This window comes from Protomyctophum bolini, assembly GCF_963924005.1.
Source record: "Protomyctophum bolini genome assembly, chromosome: 2".
Classification (NCBI taxonomy): Eukaryota; Metazoa; Chordata; class Actinopteri; order Myctophiformes; family Myctophidae; genus Protomyctophum; species Protomyctophum bolini.
In genome coordinates, this window is record NC_137863.1 from 42,000,520 (window position 1) to 42,021,171 (window position 20,652).

The following is a 20,652-nucleotide window of genomic DNA, read 5'->3' on the forward strand; positions in this document are numbered from 1 at the left end:
TTCTATGAACAGCTCAATTTGCTTATTTTATGAATTTGCGGCACAACTCCTGGGGTCTAACCAAAGAGAAATCCATTGGAAAACATGTCAGGGTATTGAGGCCTGTTACTACAGTCAAGGTAATTACAGTTATGTCTAAATCAAGAACGCTATTTAAGTGAATGTTGTGAATTATGTGAATAGCAGAGCATTTTCAAAGAGATGTGTAGAATAGCAAATTATCTATCTAAATGACTGAAAGTCAGCAGTAGGTTAGTTCAATACACAGATCTGTACACATTCATAAAAAAAACCTTGAAAACTAAATAAAATTAAAAAACATTTACAGTGTATACAGTCAAACACTATTGTGCAGGCAGTTCCTAAAAAAATAAGTATTAAAAAGAAGTAAACAGGACATGGCCTGTGACAAATTTGGAGATCAAAGTAGAATGTGGATGAATAGTTGAGTAAAAGTTACTAACTTGAATTAATGAGCAGTGCTTTTTCCACATTTCTTAAATGTTGTACTTTAACATTTTAACCTGAGGGGAAACTGAGAGACAAATCAGTTTGTAAACCTTAAGGCAGGATGGTGAAGGCACGTGTTATAGTGTTCGATGCCACCCTGTTGGAGTGTTTTAACCGATTCTGACCTGAGATCAGATTCTAAAAATGTCTTCTACATCCTGACAGTTTTCTGAAAAAGCTATATGTTTCTATGTTTCTATTCATAGCGCGCCACTCGGTGGCGCGCTATGAGCTTGTAGATCTGCTATTCTTCAATAGCTAAAGCATAGCATAATGCTAACACCAAAAGGGGTTTTTAAAGACAGGACAATTAACGGCTGATATTATACTAATTGTAAGAGTAAAAGGAAACGTATAAAGAATAAGTAGGAGAGAAAATGACTAATTCTATAATAAAGTAAGGAAATGGCAATGACATTATTTGTCCATAATACAGTCACAACACACTGATCTTGAGTCTCTTGAATATTGTCAACTGATTTAACATATTATAACATAACAATATATTATAATTATAACAGGGAATTGCACTTTTGACTTGGCAAAACAAAGTCAAGGCGTATTAAGCATTGCAATGCGTTTAATTCCTTTAAAAGAGAATAAGCTCCCCAGGTTCCATAGTAACTCAAACATTTTCACATTCACGCCATTTTAAAATAATGAAAAGAGCTAGAGAGATGGGGAGAGGGAGACCCATGTTACTTACTATGGGAATAGCTATTTAACAATTATTTAAAAACAATATAAATATATCACTTACACCCCCTTTAAGTGTTTCCCATTTTGCTGAGGACCCCCTCAAGGACCCCTGTGGGTCCCCATATCCCACTTTGAGAACCATTGCCATAGTCCTTGATCTCAAAGACGCTTATATAACCTTTGAATTTTTGGTCTTCATCTTAACTGAAGAACACCCTTGTCCCTTAGTTAAATGCGTAATATGAAAATGCAAACTTTCTGCATTTAATGTATACCGAGCAGGAATACCCCCCCTTAGGTAGCATGAACATAATGCTGAAAGTTTCCCACTCAATCATTACTTTCAATTTCTGTGTGTTTACTTTGTAGCAGTTGTCTGACAACCAACTAGCCACTATAATGTGACCGTCCTTCTGGCTGATGGGATCTAACCAGCCAACGTGTTCATCCAGCTAAGGGGAACAATGTTGCCTGTAGTGTAAACACATTTCTGCCTGTAAACAGTTTTTTTTTTTTTTACAGGTGACAAGCAGCAGAAAGCTACTCCTTACCTATACCTTTAAAACACTGCCGACATTTGGACAAAAAAAGAAATGAAGAAAAAAACTGGTTAAATGCAAGCGTTCAAGAAAAAAAGGTAGATCAAGGTGTGTCGAAGTAAATGAATGTATCGGTTCTCGTTATCGGTGAGCTTCGCCAATACAGAGTGTGGTTATTTCGAGGAAGGCATCAAACCCACCAGTCAGTTAGTTGGTTTGAGTTCAAACCGGCTGTACACCTGTTTGGACTTCATTTTGTTGTAGTGGTTGACCAGGTCCAACTTGCTGTGGCCCAGCGTCATGCGCTTCTGGTCCGTCCGGCTCAACATGCCGGCTGGGGAAAGAGGGGGAGGCGGGGGGCTCTCTGGTTCTGTGTGGCTAAGGTCTGGACCGCTCCAGGGCGACGGGACCCTACTGTGCGGGGGCGACTTCCTGAAAAGGTCCTTGTCCTTACCAGAGGGGGGGAGGAAGAGGTCCGTGAGTTTGTTGAGGAACGGGTTGGAAGGAGTCCTCTGCTTGGAGGAGAATTTGTTCTCGGCAGCCGGAGAAGTGGACCGTGGCTTGGGTCCAGAGCTGGAGTTCAGGTTGGGGCTGCCCAAGATATTCCCCGAGCCGTGGAAGGCACTGGGTTTGTGGTCGTATAGACCCAGCGCTTGGAACTTGGAGGTGGTGCCGGCGCCCAGATTCGGCCGCAGGTAGTCGGCCGGATTAGACTTGGCCCACTCCATGCCCAGCGACTGGCCGAAAGTCGTCGACGGGAGCTCCGGGACCGGGCTGTGATTGGCTCCTCCTCCGTTGCGCATGGCCGGCGAGGTCGGATTCTGAGGCGTCGGGGTCTGCCCTGCAGCGGCTCTGTCTCTCTCCCCTCCTCTTCTCTCAGGGCTCAGGGGAGAGTTGTTATTCGACTCCTTCTTGTCGTGACCCTGGGTGACCTTGTAGACCGTGTTGGAGGCCATCCCAGGCGCAGCCTTCACACTGGACACGCTGCTGCTCGACTGGCTACTGGAGTTCTCAGAGGAGAGGGTGTGCCTCTCCCGATCCCTCTGCCTATATAGGAGAAGAGAGGGAAAGTGACAATTGTCATACTAAACCGCTTTAGTGAAGTCATTGGAACCCGAGTACTAATGAAGAGATGTAATGAAGTTTAAAGTCGATGCATTTGGGCTTCAGCTATCTAGCTGACAGACGTTACTGCGATGAAAGAAAAATGGGGGAAACCACATTCACAGAAAATTTAATTTCTTTTCCAGAGCAGCTCATTATGTCTTCTTTTACATTTGTACCGCATTCTTTATTTCATAAATACCGTACTGTACATGTGTCTTTTATTATAAAATGTTATATAGTGACATGTGTTTTACTAAGTGGATAAATATAATTATCATGACTGTGGGTGACATTTATTGTTCATATTTTTGTTATTGTCAACTTTCTTTTGTCTTGGTACTATATTGGAAAAACTACAAATGCTCAGAGAGTTATACAATAAATCACAGGATTGAGTGGCTCTGCGTAATTAAATTGTAGGTCATTATGGATTCATGTCGTGCTCCTAAAGGCAGTAGTCATCAGAATCAGTCCAGATAACTCGATTATAGATTGCAAAACATTTGAATTATAACATGCTGTAAACGCAGGAGCAATTATATTTGATCTTGGCGTTCAGGCTCAGCTACACAATGTATTCTTCCCCGCTCAACTCGACTCAATACAAGTAGAAGCACAGGATATACTAGCACAAAGCCCTACAGGCGTTAAACGGAGCATCCAGGTGGAATGGGGTGTTGCTGGAAGCATAGAGTGGCATACCGACAGCGCTGGTGTCATATGATAGCAGGAGGAACAACAGTGAGGAGAGTGGCAAGCTTAAAAAGAAAATTAAGGTCAGCTGCTAGTGACACGCCAGTTACATAACCACACTGAGTACTTCAGTGAAGTGTGTGACTAGATTGATTGTGGGCGACGCATCACGTACAGGGACAAATATGTCAGAATTGTCCACCATACCGATAGGGTATGACATTGATGACAGTAAATGTGGAAAAAGTGAAACATTATCTTGCAACGGCTTGCTAGATTTTGGGGGTGGACTGGGAAGTGAATTAGTCCACCATTTAGAGCAGGGGTTCCCAAACTAACCCTACAGGGGTCCGTGGAGTGGACCCCACTTTGGGAACCACTGAAATAGAGAATTGAGCAATTTTTACCACGATTTGTTCACATTGTATGCTAGCTGCAAGCATCATGTCTTATTTGTTTATATCCATCTTTTGGAATTATAGTGAATTCCGAGCTCCTGATGGCCCATTTTCCTACCTGTCAGAAAGCACGTCCTGAACGAGGCCTTGGCCCATCCCCATGGTCAACATGGGTGGGTACGAGGGGTAGTAGACGGGACCCTGATCCTCCTCCTGGCTGTAGAAACAGTCGACGATCTGCGAGTCTGCGTACAGACAGCGGAACTCTCTGTCGAAGCTGTCCGTGATGCGTCCGGAGAAGTGCATCACCATGTTACTGTGCACCTGAGCCGATAGCCAGGTGAAGCTAAATGGACGGGAGAGACACAGGGGAGCCATGTTAACCGTGTACTGTGCTGATAGCCATGTGAAACTAATTATAATCCTATTGAAGTGAAAACACCTGTGCAACAGAGCAACCTGTACCAGTAAGACGCGCAAATAAATAACCTAAAGCATAGTAACAAAATACACATACTACACAAGCCCAATGCTTGCTAATAATCATGTGACAAGCACTGTAGAAGTGCCTTCCTTGACAAATATTGACCCCCAAATGAAAACGCTAGTAGTAGTAATCTGTTATTATGTTCAGAAGTGCTCACAGATTGTTAAGAAGGTGCCGTGACAACAACGTTGATCCGGGATCATGTCAGTTAAAAGTTGCAGTTGCTCAGGCAGATCTACCAGTTCATACTGTATGTGAACTGTGTAGTGCATAATGTACAACGTCCTGGAGGTGTTTCCGCTTCAGGCTCTAGCTCCATGTGTTCTGTATACAGAACAGCTGCACTTACATTCAACATACCCCAAAATGAGAGTTGCTGCTTGATATTCATACTGTATGTAATGTAAATACATGCGCCTAAATGTGTAAAGCAGGAGTAACTAAGCCAAAGAGCCTTGATACCCTGAGAACTATCGTATTTGACGAATGAACAATGCTGTCATTAACTTTGTTATTATTACTATTATTATTATTATCCAAATGTAATAAGCAGATAGTAAAGATACAACTTAATTCCCTTCTACGTATGCATACGTATGTGTTTTTACATGTTTGTATCTCTGTTACTGTTGGGAGTGTCGTGGACGTATCCTCAGTGATGTATCCTGAGTTCAACATGGGTTTCGGGTCTACCAACATCATACCCCTCACTCAGGCCACCCAGCCGGGTTTGATCAAATCCCGACTTACGTCCCAGTAGCTACCCTCGATCAGTCCATCAGGGAATGAGCAAGGCCACACAATCCGTTGCTCCGGAACTACTCCACCGGGACTGGGAGAACCAGATTACTCATTATATGACTTTAGCCCATGATGAAATTCAACTGAACCACATATGGTTGCTGTCGGGCAGAAACCCTGTATCTCCATATTTTCATGTTGTTTTTTCTTAAATGAATGAACAACTTCATCATACAACAGTATCGCATCATACAACATGTAGATCGGCTATGTTCAACCAAGTATAAATAAGGCGTACTGCAAGTGTATCATGCATTGCATAGCATAGCAGCACATGTGATTGTGCACCCACACACAGCTGTGAGCACGTATAAGTAAGTCAGGTTTTAGCTGTCACTTCTTCGCATTGGAAGTTCTTTGATTAAGCAGGACGCAGACCGGCAGGAAAAACAGGACATTGCATCACTAATACTGAAGTTTCTTTATAGGTAGAAATATTCAACAGACAGAGTTATGCTGCCAGGTCCAATTATTAAATATTACCACTGTACGTTTGATTAAACTAGGGAGTGTGAAACACTCAAACTATATTGGACTTATAAAGCCTATTAACTGGCCTTGGGTAAATAAATACCCACTCAACTCTCTCCGATAAGACAGCAAGTCATGCTGAATTGTCCGTTAACAACTTCCTGGTCAAACAGAGTCACTGTGGTGGTGACTCACTGCCCTAAATATGAGTACCAATCAGCTTCAATGGCTGCATTCAGGGCAACTGGGAACTTTGTTGGACAAATTAGAATGTTCATAAACAATTTAACAAATGCCAGAAAACTTTGTTGGTAAATTACCATTATCATCAAATTATGTGGGGGGAAAAAAGGTAACAATTAGTCACCCAAGTGCCTTAATATCACAACAAAATGGTATAACTTATCTGTCAACTACTCCATCATAATGTTATCAAAATGGAGGCATGGACACAGAGACAAAGCGGCCATGGGAACTAGACATACAAATAAGAATGGTAGGACAGAGGCGGTGTGACGGGTAGAGAAAGAAGAATTTCTACTTAAACCATTTTAAACCTGGTGTCATTACTCATATTCAAGTAGGCAAACATTTTCAACTATTTTTCAATATCTACAAGCTGAAAGCTCACACCTTTTCTCTATGTGAGGCATTGTGAGGGTCTATTTGTCACCATTGCACAACAAAGTAAAACAATAGGGCTTAAGGTCAAATCATTTGAAGCTGTCAAAGACTTGAAAAGCTGTCACACACATTCAGAAACTGACTGCATTTTTCATTACCCCAAAACAACACAGCCACCGTCAGTTTCATTGCCATTTAACTAAACCTGCATGACAGCTTCTATCATTTTAAGACAGTCGTGTTTCTACTAGGGAGCCCTGCCTTACGCAAAACGATGACATCAATGGACTTTTTCCGATTTTTACCCTGTAGGTGAATGCAGCAACTCATGATGTAATAATGGCTCATAATGTAACAATTTAAATGTAATAAAACCTCAAGAACCCATGAATGCAAATCATAATGTTTGCATAATGCGTTCATGACATAATTACTGCGTTAAAGACAAGTTCATTGCACGACTGCAGTGAAAGCTGATAAAAGTACTGCATGTGTTCTGAAAGATAGCAGAGTCTTGTGATCAGGGTTCAAATGAAAGGGACAACTTTACCTTCAAAGAATCATTCTGGAATACCAAAATGATTACGTTAACTGACAACCTCTCTTAAAATCTTTTACATACTGGCACTGCACACCATTTTCTGTTCCCAAAAATATCTTTACTTCATAAATGGTAACGTTTCGAACCAAAGCTCCTCCATTTTTATATGCAGTGGCCCATTCACCATCAGTCCCCAATCACTGTCACTGTCAGGTGAAATGCATCATATATTGAATACACGATCATAAACATAATAAAAGAACAAAAACATATTCCTGTTTTACAGACATTGTACATACACAAAAGGACTCAAGCCAAAAAGGCCATCATGCTACTTAAAGAGGCGCCTCTTGTCTATGTCTACGATAAAGATACCGGTAAGTAAAACTTGGGACAACAAAATGCCTTTGGATTAAACAACCAGGACCTGACCCATCAAGGAGAACACATGTCTATAAATATGTCCATAGATACACATGGATCCAAATCCATATGCATCCATACCATTTATGAAGTGAAGATATTTCTGGGAGCAGAAAATGGCGTGCAGACTCTTTTTATTCTTGATTTATTTTTATTTATTTATGTGCGTGTCTTTTTGGTTGTTTTTCAGCCTATTTTGCCACCAGATCTTTTACATACGACTTAGGGCCGATTCATACTCCTGTTTCGGCGCTGTAGTGCCGAAATGATTTCGGCTCGTCAGAAAATTTCAGTAGCACCGAAGAGCCGACTTTAGGACGGTACCCCCCCCCCCCCCCCCCCCCCCCGAACCTCAAATGACGTCAAATTGTAGGCTCTACAGCGCCGAACCGACTTTTATTCGGCTCTAAAATAGGAGTATGAATCGACCCATAGTTATATTTCAGTTTAAGGTTGCCTACAAAGACTGTCACATATGCAAAACATTAGGCCTAGGTTACACGTCTCGATATCAATTCAAAGAGCTGCAGTTTGAGCTGCTATTTCCATTTTATGGTGTTCATGTCATTTTTCCGATCAAATCTAACAGCTATACAGAAGGAGGGATGCCTAACAATGGCCGCTCACCGCTCCTGGTGATTTTAGGATGGGTAAATGCAGAGGTAAAATGTCACGTATGTGCAGTGAGAAAATCATCTTATCCCATTTTGACCTGAGATTTTTCAAAAATAGCAGATCTACAAGCTCATAGCGCGCCACCGAGTGGAGGATGTTGCTATTTTGTACATAATAATGTACTTACAATATTGACCTATATGTACATTGTTAATGTCTAGCATGCAAAACAGCTACATTTGCAATGCTCTGGAACCCTTTCTAATATTAAATATACTGTATAGATATAATGATACAAGTGTCTCTGTATTTCTTTATACAGAGCTTGCTTTTATTTTTAAAGTGTATCAATTTAAATTTAGAAGCTTTTACACAGTGAAATCTGGATCATAATGTATGGATTAAATTACCGCTTTGGATGATAAGCCAAAAATGAGACACAGAACTTCAACATACGCCTCACCCATGCATTCCACACAAATCATTTGATTCCTGTCAGGTTGCCTTAATCGTAACCGTGTATTTCCCCAGAGTTGCCAAACACCGATACTAGAAAAGGATCTATGGAAAGAAGACATGCAACAGTGCTACTGTTCGTGACTAACTGTACTTAAACAATTAACACTGGAATGATGCTCATCATGTAATACATTCCACGTTGAGCGTTTGATTCCTGTCACGCTGCCGTGCATTGTCTCTCCCCGGCTGAGTTGCCACACACAGACACCACTAAACAGATCAGTAAAAAGAAACGCAACGCCGCTTCCGTCGGTGACTAGACATTTATTTTTACAAGCTTACAAACTAGCACAATGGGTGGACACTCCACCTTTATGACCGGCACAGTCTACATAATATTATATCGTTCAGAATGTGCATGTGATGCCATGTAAATATGTCCCTGTGCCATCACTGTAGGGGTGTAAAAAAAAAGATAAAACACTGTAAAAGATAAACACTGTACCGTTCTGACTAGAACTGAACAGTGAGGATTTTACTATTATAAAACATTTGTGATCAATTTGCATGCATTGCACATCCCCCAACATTGGTGCTGAGCTCATGGAATGAGTTTTAAAATGAGTAGGTTGCGCACATCCAGTCCTTTGCTGGTGCTGGACTAGATAAAAAGAGGGAAGTCCGCACACAGGCTCAGCTCTACTGTGTCAAACACGTTTTGGCCCTAGCAGGCCTTCACCAGGTGACATAATGACAATGACAGCCTCTCTGATATGGCATGTGGGTCATGCCACGTGATATGGCATGTGGGTCGGGTGCAGTACTTAGTTTAGACAGTTTTTGGTTTAGACTAGTCATTGGTTAGACCAGTCATTAGTCCTACATCTACAACCTATCTCAAACCCTCACCCTAAACCTAACCTCCCACGGGGCAGCACACCTAAACCTAACCTTAACCCATGTCTAACCAATGACTAGTCTAAACTAAGTATGGCAGGGCATAAAACAGGGCAGGTAATAATTGTTACGTACACCTTTCTGTGAAATAATTATCAATTAATTAACAACCACCACATTAACAAACAAGTAGAAGAAAACTTGCTGGCTAAAAGCTTATGATATATATTTTTATGTTAAAGATTTATTTAAAAGATTTTTCGAGGTTTTACCATTTTCTTTTTAAAATAAGTGCTTAACGTTTAGGCTGCTCTAAATAGTGTAATAAATGATCAATGAGAACAACAAGAGAAGGCAGCAACATTCAAGATGACTGGTAAAGAGGCCTGTAAAGCCATCATCACCAGTGGGAGCGATAGAACCCACAGTATAAAATGAAATGAAGCGAAATAAAATCTCAAGACTGAAAATGTGATGATGTTTTAGTTATGATCCGAAACCTAATTGTTGCTGCAACAACAGCCGACCAGTTGAAGAAATCACAGATTTGAGGCATTAACTCAGTGATGCAAATAGCCTGCACCCTGCATCCTTAAAGGGACACTTCACCCTTTTTGCAAAAAAATATATGTTAATGACGTTTAGAAGCTTTAGAACACACTCCTGGGGGTCTTTATGTGTGTAATATGTGGTTTTAGATATTTTAGATTGTAGCAGTGAGCCTGTTGTCTCTGATGTCATGGACACTGGGCTCACTTCCTTCCTGGACTACATGTTGTCTCAGTAAGACAGCTCTCCCCCTATCCACAAGGAGGAGCAGTGCACCAAAGAATTATGGGAATTGTAGTCCAGGAAGGTAGTGAGACCAGTGTGCATGACATCAGAGACAACAGGCTCACTGCTACAATCTAAAATATCTAAAACCACATAATACACACATAAATACCCCCAGAAAAGTGATCTAAAGCTTCTAAACGTCATTAACATATATTTTTTTGCAAAAAGGGTGAAGTGTCCCTTTAAGGGCTACACACACACCGCCTGCGAACGCCGCGCGTCAAAACAGCCGCCTCCGTTATTTTCAATGAACCTGTCGCACATCGGCGGCGTCCGACGCGCGTTCACGCCTCGCCCGACGCTCCGATACGCCACTGTTCTATTTTCCAGGCGTTGCCGCGCGGCAACGCCTGTGCCGCGTCGTTGCGCACCCGGTGTGTGCTGGGCTTCAGACTCACTACATTGAGAAACGATTGAATCAAGTCACCATACGGGGGTCCTGGGATGCAATACTGTACTCAGTACTGTACTCTGACATTGTTGAGGACCCATCTAAAAGACCACCCCCGGGTCCCGGGACAACAATCACATTGAAAACCTGTAATTTACATCACTGTTAACCTCTTTGCTTTTGTGACATTTCGGAGACCATTCATGTTTCTGGAATATGTTTCTAAACTTGATTCTATTGCTAGTTTGATCACTTAGTTCAAATACTCTTTCATCTTAAAATAACTAATGACAGAAAATAGCAGATCTACAAGCTTACAACACATCGCAGCGCGGCAAGTTGTGTAAATCGACTATTTTCGGTGCACAGCATGCTTTCACAGAAGACACACGTATGTATGTATGTATGTCCATGTGAGCTGTAAGACACAGCGAACAAAGTTTGGAACCGGTTGGATCTTCTTCTTCGTTACTTAAAATATGCATTTTTAACCTAAAGAAGATTTAACAGGATTGAAGACCTTCCTGGAGAAAATGTTTTGTTTATAGAACAAAAAGATGAATTGCAAGCCTTCCTTTTCAAAAATGTAACAAACGACTAATATTGAATAAAGCCTTTGGTTACAGCTTACAGGAGTGACTTAGTTCCACCTGTCAAGTTCTGTGTTATAGGCATCTAGAATAACAAGGCCACCAGGTGAATATAGGTCCCTTCCTGCTAGGATATAAAACCAACAGCAGAGGGTTCCCTGAGGACCAGTGTTGGGAACCATTGAACCATACACAAGCAGAAGAACCTCTAGTCTAGAGGTTCAGATTTAGCTCTCATTCAAAGTATCTGTAGCATACTAGAGAGATTAACCAAGTCAAGACAGGGTACTAGAACAAGACAGACTCCATATTTCTCACTCTAGTTTCCCCTCCCTTCCTTGTTCTCGCTCCCTCCCGCTGTGACACTAAGCTGTTAAAATCCCTAGAGTTTCTCAACACACTATTCCAGCAGCTTCCACTTTAAGCAGCAACACGCATACAGTACAGTAAACATGGACACATTGACAAATGACAAATTGACACACACCTCTACAATATAATAATAATATACATGCAAAAAGCACCCTTTGGGCCTGAAATGCGCCGGCCAATAAAATGAAGGAGCGAATGAAAGAGGTTTAGCTAACAGACATGCTATGAACAAAACAAACAGAAACGCAAGATTTATATTATCACCAAGCACTGTCTTCTTCATCAAGTGACTTTGACATTTGCACTCCTACAGTATGTGTAGTAGGCTACAATGTTCATTGTGTATGTCCATTTGTGATTGATTGTGCATGACGTTGCTGTAACTATACACCCGTTACCCAGGTATTCTGCATAGTGCAGACAAACTAAAAGACAACTACACTTCCTGAATGAGACGCTAACCACTTTTGTGGTTCACAGAGTCACTTGAGAAATTCTAAATAGACCAAATTGGGTCAAACCGTGGAAAGAAAAACACAAAATCCTGCCCTTCTTCAATGTCAAGTTCATTGGCCATACTTTGACAACTGAGACTCAGGACACCCAATGCTCAAGGTACAGTACGCTCCAAGCTGCTGCAAGTAACCCCAAACGGCTCCTCAGCAAACAGAGACACATTCACGAGCTATATCCATAGATCACACTGAATGCACCTCACGGCATTTCGTGATATCATTATGTATCATGGCTCAGTTATTTCCACAGCTTCCGTCCAAAACCATTGTCTGCCATTTTTAGCCTGCCTGTCAGGAAGGCGGTGCAGGCCACACAAAACAGATTGTGTGTACTGTGTCTGTGTGTATGAGTGAGAAAGATAAGAAAAAGATGCAGAGGTTTCATGCATTAGCCAGTGATAGTCTTTGTGTCTTTGTGTTCCATTACTTAAGATATTTTCATAGCTGCTACTTAATCCACTCTCTGCCACGTTAAATCTGATATACCTTACAGTACACAACAGTGGGAAAATATGTAAATCAAGAAAAATATGTGTGTGTGTGTGTGTGTGTGTGTGTGTGTGTGTGTGTGTGTGTGTGTGTGTGTGTCTGTGCGGGCTTCCTCACCTATATGAGCCAGCGATGACCTCCTCACAGTCGATTATCAGGAACTTTTCCTGAACCTGCCCAGAGAACTTCTTCCCGCTTTTGGTACAGTACGTGTCTCCACACACAGTACGAATCCGCATGTTCTGCAGAATCACACAGATATATACGGTAATAAGACACATTAATACATGATATGCTTGTGCAAGTTGTGCACATGCATGTACTGTAGTGTACACACAGATACGGTTTCGATCGACGTTAATAGTCAGACATGTAAACAGCATATGTGGTAAAGTAAGACATTGAAGCTAAAAGGATAACACAACAAATGTCCTGGGCACCTTTTTTGTGGCACATAGACCCAATGTATATGCACAGAAGTTAGGCCCACGCACACTACAGTACAGTACACAATATTGCCAACGCAACTTCTACAACAAAATGGACATGACCAACTATGTACACTTTGTGCAAACCAAGACAACGTTCTGCCAAGCCTCGCAGGAACAGTTATGCAAGCTGTCAACTCGCGTCTTCCCTCCATTTGTTCACAAGGTGCACATCAATACCTCCGTTTTACCCTGCCGTGACAGACTCAAAGAGGGTGTTGTGTTTGCATGTGCAGTCACATCCTTGTCCACAAACCTGCACTGTACCCACTGATCCATCCACCTGACGCCCTCTCACACACACATGCACTGTGCAAAGTCCCACGGCCTCTATGGCTGTGTTCAGACAGGCAGGCCAATCTGACACACGGAAATAGATGTTTTGCTAATAAGATTTGAACCTTTGAACCACATTCCTAGGTAATTTGAAATTTGATTACAATCTAAAGATGTGTCTCTGACTCCGACGTCTGGATTCTCGGACACTGATGCCTGATTTTTACTTGGTGTTGCTTGCCGACAACAGCCGATCTACAGTGGGACAGTCAGTCCTAAGATTGCATTTGACAAACACATCAGTTTGCATTCTGAACAAAGCCTTGGTCTTCTTCTTATACCCACCTACAGTATAGACAAGCACAATCACACATACCTGTACATGCTCTGTACCCGCCTCAGTTCACATTTACCTGTTAAAGCCCATTCTACTTACACCTAAGTGTGACTTCTACATCGCAATGAATATCCATATCTGTCGTGGAAATGACATGCTATGGACACCCACGCCAAACGTTACCCAGCACATAGATGTGCGCACACATTAATGTGCGTCTCTATGTCATAACAATATGCTGGCTTATATTCATGTAATCAACTGTGAAAGAGTTTGTCATATACTGTACACGCATATTCAAATGCACACAGACAAAGATAAACAAATGCTTCCATAAGCGCCTCCTACAATTCCAAACCACACACCACTTTTTGTCTCTCACTCCAGAGTATTACCTGTTCAAACACAGGATACACATTACACACACACACCGTAACTATTCCCGTTTGTACTTACGCCGAGGTGGGAGTTCTGGATGTCGAGAGCAGTGCACATTTCTGTGAAATAACCAATGTTCTTCTCCTCGAGCAGGATGTAGACAGGGACGTGGCGTTTGTTGGAGGCCTCCATCAAGTCACACAGCAGGTCCACGTCCGTGAACTCGTCCATCACCAACGCTATCACCTGCAACAGGGGAGGATAACACAGACAGCCACTCTTTTAAGTCTTTCAGTGTCTTTTTCCCCAAATTTGCCAGGAAACGCTGGTGTACACACTTTAGCTGTAGCAGTGGATACAGGTTAATCCCCCCTAGTGATCCACCCAACCATCTGTTTAGTAGCTTGAAATGGGTAGATCAAAGCAGAACGCACTAATACTTTCAGGGGTAGCTGAATTCCTAAAGTAGCAGAATGCCTGGGAAGTGTACTGTATGATGGCACACAACACTGCCATGGATCTGGGCTACATTTGTTTGTTGTGATTTTGTTTAACCACCCGAGTGGTCTAAAGTCATAAATCATGAGAGGAACCTTTGCTTATATGCGCTCGTGTTTTACAGGGATGCACTTTGGATAAGTGAAAAAAGGCAACATCTTAGCCTATGTCAAACACATGAACACAAAATAATATATATGCACACGTCACACACATGCATTTAAGCACATGCTATGTGTTTCTACACACATTGCAACGTCTGCGAGTGTATGCAGCGTGTATGAACGACAACATACAAACAGGAATGAATGCCCATGCTTATACACAATGCATATATTAAGTACTAGATGCATATATTAAGTATAACTATGACATGGGCTAACAACAAGAGAAAATAGCAGATCAACACTTTATTTTTATACATTCATTTTTATATTACTGAAAAAAGGAACTGCCCCAGGCAGCAAATGAACCCTTTCATTTGTCCTGCTGGGATAAAACAAACAGCCGACCTCGCGATAAAGCATCCATCGAAGGTCACCATTTTCTGCAGATACAAATCTGTGTTCTGGTTCCTTTGTGCCCACATAAACAGTGTCTCTCGGCCATGAATGCGGCCTCGTTTGGCGACTGAGTTTCATCTATGTGTTTGGGATGGTGTGTCTCTTCTGCAGCAAGGAAGCTTAGAATTTATTATCTCTAGGAAAGATAAGGTAGTTGACCTCATCATCCTCTCTGTGCCTTTATGATCACATCAGCCAGGGCAAATAAAGTTAATATAATTATAGGCTACATAGTGTACAATACATGCCATGCCATCCCTTTAGCCTACTTCCTCTATAAGTCTAAGCAATTGCCCCAAAATCACAATATAACTTAAATACATACTTATATATTATAATATTAGTCCCTGTACAAGGTACACCTCTCGAAACAAGAGTCCTATCTATCAGCTTTAATAGGCTATTAGGCTATAAAGGCCAATCATCTTAATAATACACTACAGGTGACAAAATAAACCACGGTAACAGTCATCATAAAGTAGCCTCTGTTCACCATAATCATGCAAGTTCATTTGATAACAGAATGTCCTATACCAGGAACTAATCATTCAAAATAAAACTTCTTTTTGGAAACGATAAATGACTCTGGCCTTAATGGTTCTGTGTAATCTATCAGAGAAAGCCTTTTAGGTGTGTGTGTGTGTGTGTGTGTGTGTGTGTGTGTGTGTGTGTGTGTGTGTGTGTGTGTGTGTGTGTGTGTGCCACTGCCAAATGCCATTTAATAAATGACAGGGTGACAGACAGGCTGGTCTGTCGGCTATTTGAAAGCCATAAATAAGCCTACACAGAATGAGATAAGAGCAGATCAAAGACAACAAATGGCAGCACCAGCATGCCAGGATCAACGTCAAGAGACTGTAGCCTACAGCTGAGGCACAATTTGTCTGTATGCTAAATAACTCAGAAAACAACTTCTTAGTTCTTACATCATTTAAATGGGAAAGTAAACAAAGAGACACAATCGACACACACACACACACACACACACACACACACACACACACACACACACACTAAGCCTACTATTAGCCTGACATCTTGCCAAACTAAATTATATTTGTTGGAGGCAAATACTCTGCAAGGCGAGTTGTTTGGGTATGATGGGATAATGTGTAATTACCATTTGCATACGCAATGATATGGCCTATGGGTGCCAGGATCATGCACTTGTTTTGTTACTAAACGCCAAACGGGGGAAACAATTAAGTTATAGTTGCAGAATACTTTTACTAGTAGCCTATTTCTTTAAAGGTCTAAAGGTGATCACACCACACAGCCTACCTTTTTGGCTTTGTTTATCAAGGACCTGATGAGGTCCTTGACGTTGTGAGACTTGTCTCTCTGGAAGTAGATCTGCGTCTCCGAGGGTCCGTATCTCATCGGGGCCTCGGGCCAGCCGAGCTCCAGCATGGGCGGCTCGTCGTCGGACATCATGGGGAAGTAGGTCCCGGAGGTGAGCTCCGACACCGCGTCCCCTTCCATGAAGTCCCGGTCGCCGCTGCCATTGGAGCCGCCGCCGTTGCAGTCCTCCCCGCTGCTCTTGTTGGCGGCGACGGCAGCGTTTTCGGTGATGTACCGAATCTCCAAGGCCGACAGAAAGTTGAGCTCCCTCTCCTCGCTCAGCACCCTGCGGTACTCCTTCTCGCCGTGCTGCAGGAGCGCGTCCGTGGCCAGCCGCGCCGCCTCGTTGTGGCTCAGCTCCAGCGTGGAGACCTGTCGCCACGGGTTCTTCACCTCCTCCAGCCGCGAGGCGAGCTTCCCGAGCGGCTTGCGGCCGTTCTGCGCCGGCCGCAGCGACTCCGAGCTCAGCATTGTCACTCTGCTGTTCGTCCTCAGCAGCAGCACGAAGATAAATAAACCGCCGCGTAAAAAACAAAAGTCCACCAAACGGAATATTATCCTCAAGAGGCGCGATATTATGCCAAACGACAATGGATTTCCTTTCCACTCCGAGTCGGACGGGTATAGTGATACGGTAGCTGAAATGGTCCTTGCGTCTCTAATTCCCTACCATGTCAGAGAGCACCTGTATTCCCCACGGGGAGCTTATCATATCCCTCCTCCCTGCTCACCTGTTGCTACCTCACCTGGCTGACTGTGTGTGTCACTCTGTTGCTGTTGTGGTTTCCAACATGCACTGACTCCTCCTTCCTCCTACTGCCTCCCTCCTCGTCTTGCACCCACCCCTAATGTCTTTCTTTCTGTCAGCAGAATTCAGAACAATATAATTCAGAACCAGAAGTGAACCCGTAACCTACATAGGCTATTTGAAGAAAAATGTAAGAGAATAAACTAATATTATTAGGCCCAGCTCTATCAGACTAATACATTATTCCCACAAGTTATCTTTTAAAGTCTATCAATCTATCATTCAGTCGACTCTCGCATACTGTACATACATACACTTCTTCCTCTCTCTGGCACTTTGTTTATTATCTCTCTTTCACTATCTCCTCTTCCATTGGCTCTGGTCACATGGTGTCTACCTAGCTGTCATCCCCAGAGACTCGCCCTCTCTCTTTCCATGGCATGTATTGTAGGCTACTGTGACAGTCCCAATTCACATAAGAGCTCATACACAAATTACAATTAACACCTGCGCACAGACTCACCCCCACACCCCCCTACAACCACACACACACACACACACACACACACACACACACACACACACACACACACACACACACACACACACACACACACACACACACTGCATTATCAGAAACATATTTCATGGAGTAGTCCTGACCTACACTGTATGTACGGTAACTCATTAGAAAATTACATGCATCGCAAATAATAGACTACAACTCTCTCTCTCTCTCTCACACACACACACACACACACACACACACACACACACACACACACACACACACACACACACACAGTCACACACACCCCGGGCCCTCCATCTGTTGGGCGGAGGATAAAGTACTTAACAGGCGACAAAGGAGATTACGGCCTTTGGACTTTGTATTGTCCTGTTGTTGCTCAGTATCAACAGTAAAATATAGATTCACATTTCAATTAATAGCTATAAGAAGAAGCCTGTGGTATTAAATTCCAGGCATATCCACCTATCAGCATAAGGCTCGGTCGGAAGAGCTCGCAGCACATTTGCAAGCCTTCAAACCACCTGGAAATCCAAGTAGTATAGCCTAAAATCCAAGGTATAACTGTATTAGTAACGTCAGCTGTTCTGTATATGGCTCAGATTGCAGGCGAGTATAGAGACTAGATGTCTGCTAAACCATGATCCCGGTCATGTGAATTCACCTTTTCATGTCATGTCTCCTGCAGAAGACACAAGAAAATGTGATTTTACTAAGAGACTAGAGGCAGTAGAGGGTGACATGATCAAGATCAATGAATTACACAATGGATGTCTCTGGAAGATATGACAGAAACTATCTTCAATAAAATTAAAATGGTCACAATGTGGTGCTAGAAACTTTGACAGCTGTGATGACACATACATGTCCTCAGAAGTTCGCCAGGACTGCATTAATAAAATGACCTTAATATGGACACAAATGAGGCCAAAAACAACCTTGGAGATCTGCGACCTCAGAACTGAAAATGGCAAACCTATAACATGGGGCGAAGCACAACATGCTGCACATGCAGGACAGGACCAGATGGAAGCAGATAGTTGCAGCCTTATGTTCCGCAGGGAACGAAGAGGATTAACAAGGATTAATAAAAGGTGAGTTTTGTCAAACACACATGAAATTGAATGCTGCCCTCAGAAGGCTATACGTCACATATCTCACATCTATCACATTCACATCACACAAAATAAATTATCTTTCAAGATGGCATTAAGGAAATACTTGTTGCAGCTGACCACATGACAAGAATCTTAAGGTGTGGTATTACATATTTGTATAATCTATTGTAATTATGTTTTTATATTTGTATGCATTTTATATTGACCCCAGGAGGACTAGCAGTCACCCCGGCACCAGCTAATGGGGATCCATTCCATAAACAATAAACAATAATAGTCACGGAAGTTGCTGTCAGGATAATGAGAAACCTGTGTGATCACTGATGACTTCTTGAGAAACCGTGGCCTTTCTTTCTACCTGTGACGTGACGTCTGCTCCTGTTCAGTAATCTCTGGTGATGGCAGATCAGCTTTCTTTTCATTTCCAATGAAGATGTGTGCTTTTAGATGGAACTAGCCAAGCAGGGTTTAGGAGATGACTCATAAGGAAGTAAATACTATATAGGCATCAAACTCTGTGATGATGAGGTCAAGAAGAGTTTGCATGTGGCGTGCGTGCGTGCGTGGGACGCGCACACATACACATCAAAGGGGGCGTCAGCCCCTTCCCTTTTACCCGTCTGTAAAACAACTGCCCTTTCCAGACCACGAATGCAGCATTTACTATGGTGAACGTGAACAGTATTTTGCGCTGAACAAATTTGTTTAGAAATCCATGTCCATGTTTCTCAATTTACATGCAGGCAAACACTATTATCTACTCTACCTAACCTCAACAGACAACCCTTCGGCAAAGTATTGTATTTTAAGGTTGACAAACATGTTTCTTTATGACGTGGCACCCAGGGGGCAAACCGCCTAGATTAGAAGAGGGTGTCCACAGCTAATATCGCAAACCACTGGACCACTGGACCGATCAATGGATCGATCAGTGCCAGTAATCCAGGGAAGTAAATCTCTGGATATTTTTCACATATTGCGAATATTCGTTTTTTGTGTATGAATATGTTTAACACATTTTGTGTGTTCTTATTCTCAAAACTACCTTTCCCGCAATCCCTCGACCCATATTTGGACAAAACTGTCAACATCAATATCAGAGATCCACAGGGCTGTTTTTAGACCCTGTCTTGATGTATTCATGAAGTAATGGTAATAAATAATAATGGTGTCATAATTGTTGTTACAATATTGTAAACAAAAGCGGTTGTAAACTAGCAAGTTCATCAGTTAGATGAGATATGTTTGCTCACTTTAACTTAGCTAATGATGTCAACTGCATTACACTATAGAACCTTTCAATAACTTTCCTTAACCTTTCTTATATCAAACAAAGAATTATTTAAAGAAATTACCCTTCTTCTGTAGGCTACAAGCTGACAAAACATCAGACAATCTTGTATTTAACTACAATAAATGTAAAAACAAGTTATTGAATAAACCTATTAAAGTTAGTCAATTAGTGAGGGATTAGGAATGAAAAAGGGAAGTCAGACAACATGTCAGCTTTGTGGTATCAAATACAGGTCATGCAACTGTATTTGCATTGTTCAGACATGCCTCAAAGTAAAAGAACACTAAACAAAATAGATAAACAGCCAGCTGCCAGGGGCCGGTTGTCTGTTGATCAAGTCAAAGAAATGTAAATGTTTCCCATTCTGCTGTGGGCTGTGTCCCATGTCAAATGTGTTTCACTTTGACAGCTTTCATTCATGAGGTAAATGATTTATGGTCAAGACTAAGTGGGGTCAGCAGCATTTCCTAGTAGATAGAGATAGTCTAGTCAGTGTTTACCTACTCAGCTGCCTTGTCATGGTGTTGGGGTAGATGAAAACATGGACATCAGTCAAGTAAACACTGGACATTGTACTGCTGTTTTCTAACATGCAGTAAACAGCATGTGTCCTGGTTACCATAG

The 20,652-nt window shown here is 42.2% G+C and overlaps 1 protein-coding gene across 1 annotated transcript; it reads right to left on the reverse strand.

Annotated features, from left to right (window-relative positions):
- Positions 1–1,123: 1,123 nt before the first annotated feature.
- fam83c (family with sequence similarity 83 member C) lies at positions 1,124–17,080 on the reverse strand. Its single transcript, XM_080785529.1, has 5 exons — positions 16,280–17,080; positions 14,016–14,183; positions 12,576–12,700; positions 4,065–4,292; positions 1,124–2,795 (listed from the first exon to the last, which is right to left on the reverse strand). The coding sequence occupies exons 1-5, from the start codon at positions 16,808–16,810 to the stop codon at positions 1,952–1,954; spliced, it is 1,896 nt and encodes a 631-aa protein (XP_080641655.1). The 5' UTR covers positions 16,811–17,080; the 3' UTR covers positions 1,124–1,951.
- Between the last annotated feature and the right edge of the window lie 3,572 nt (positions 17,081–20,652).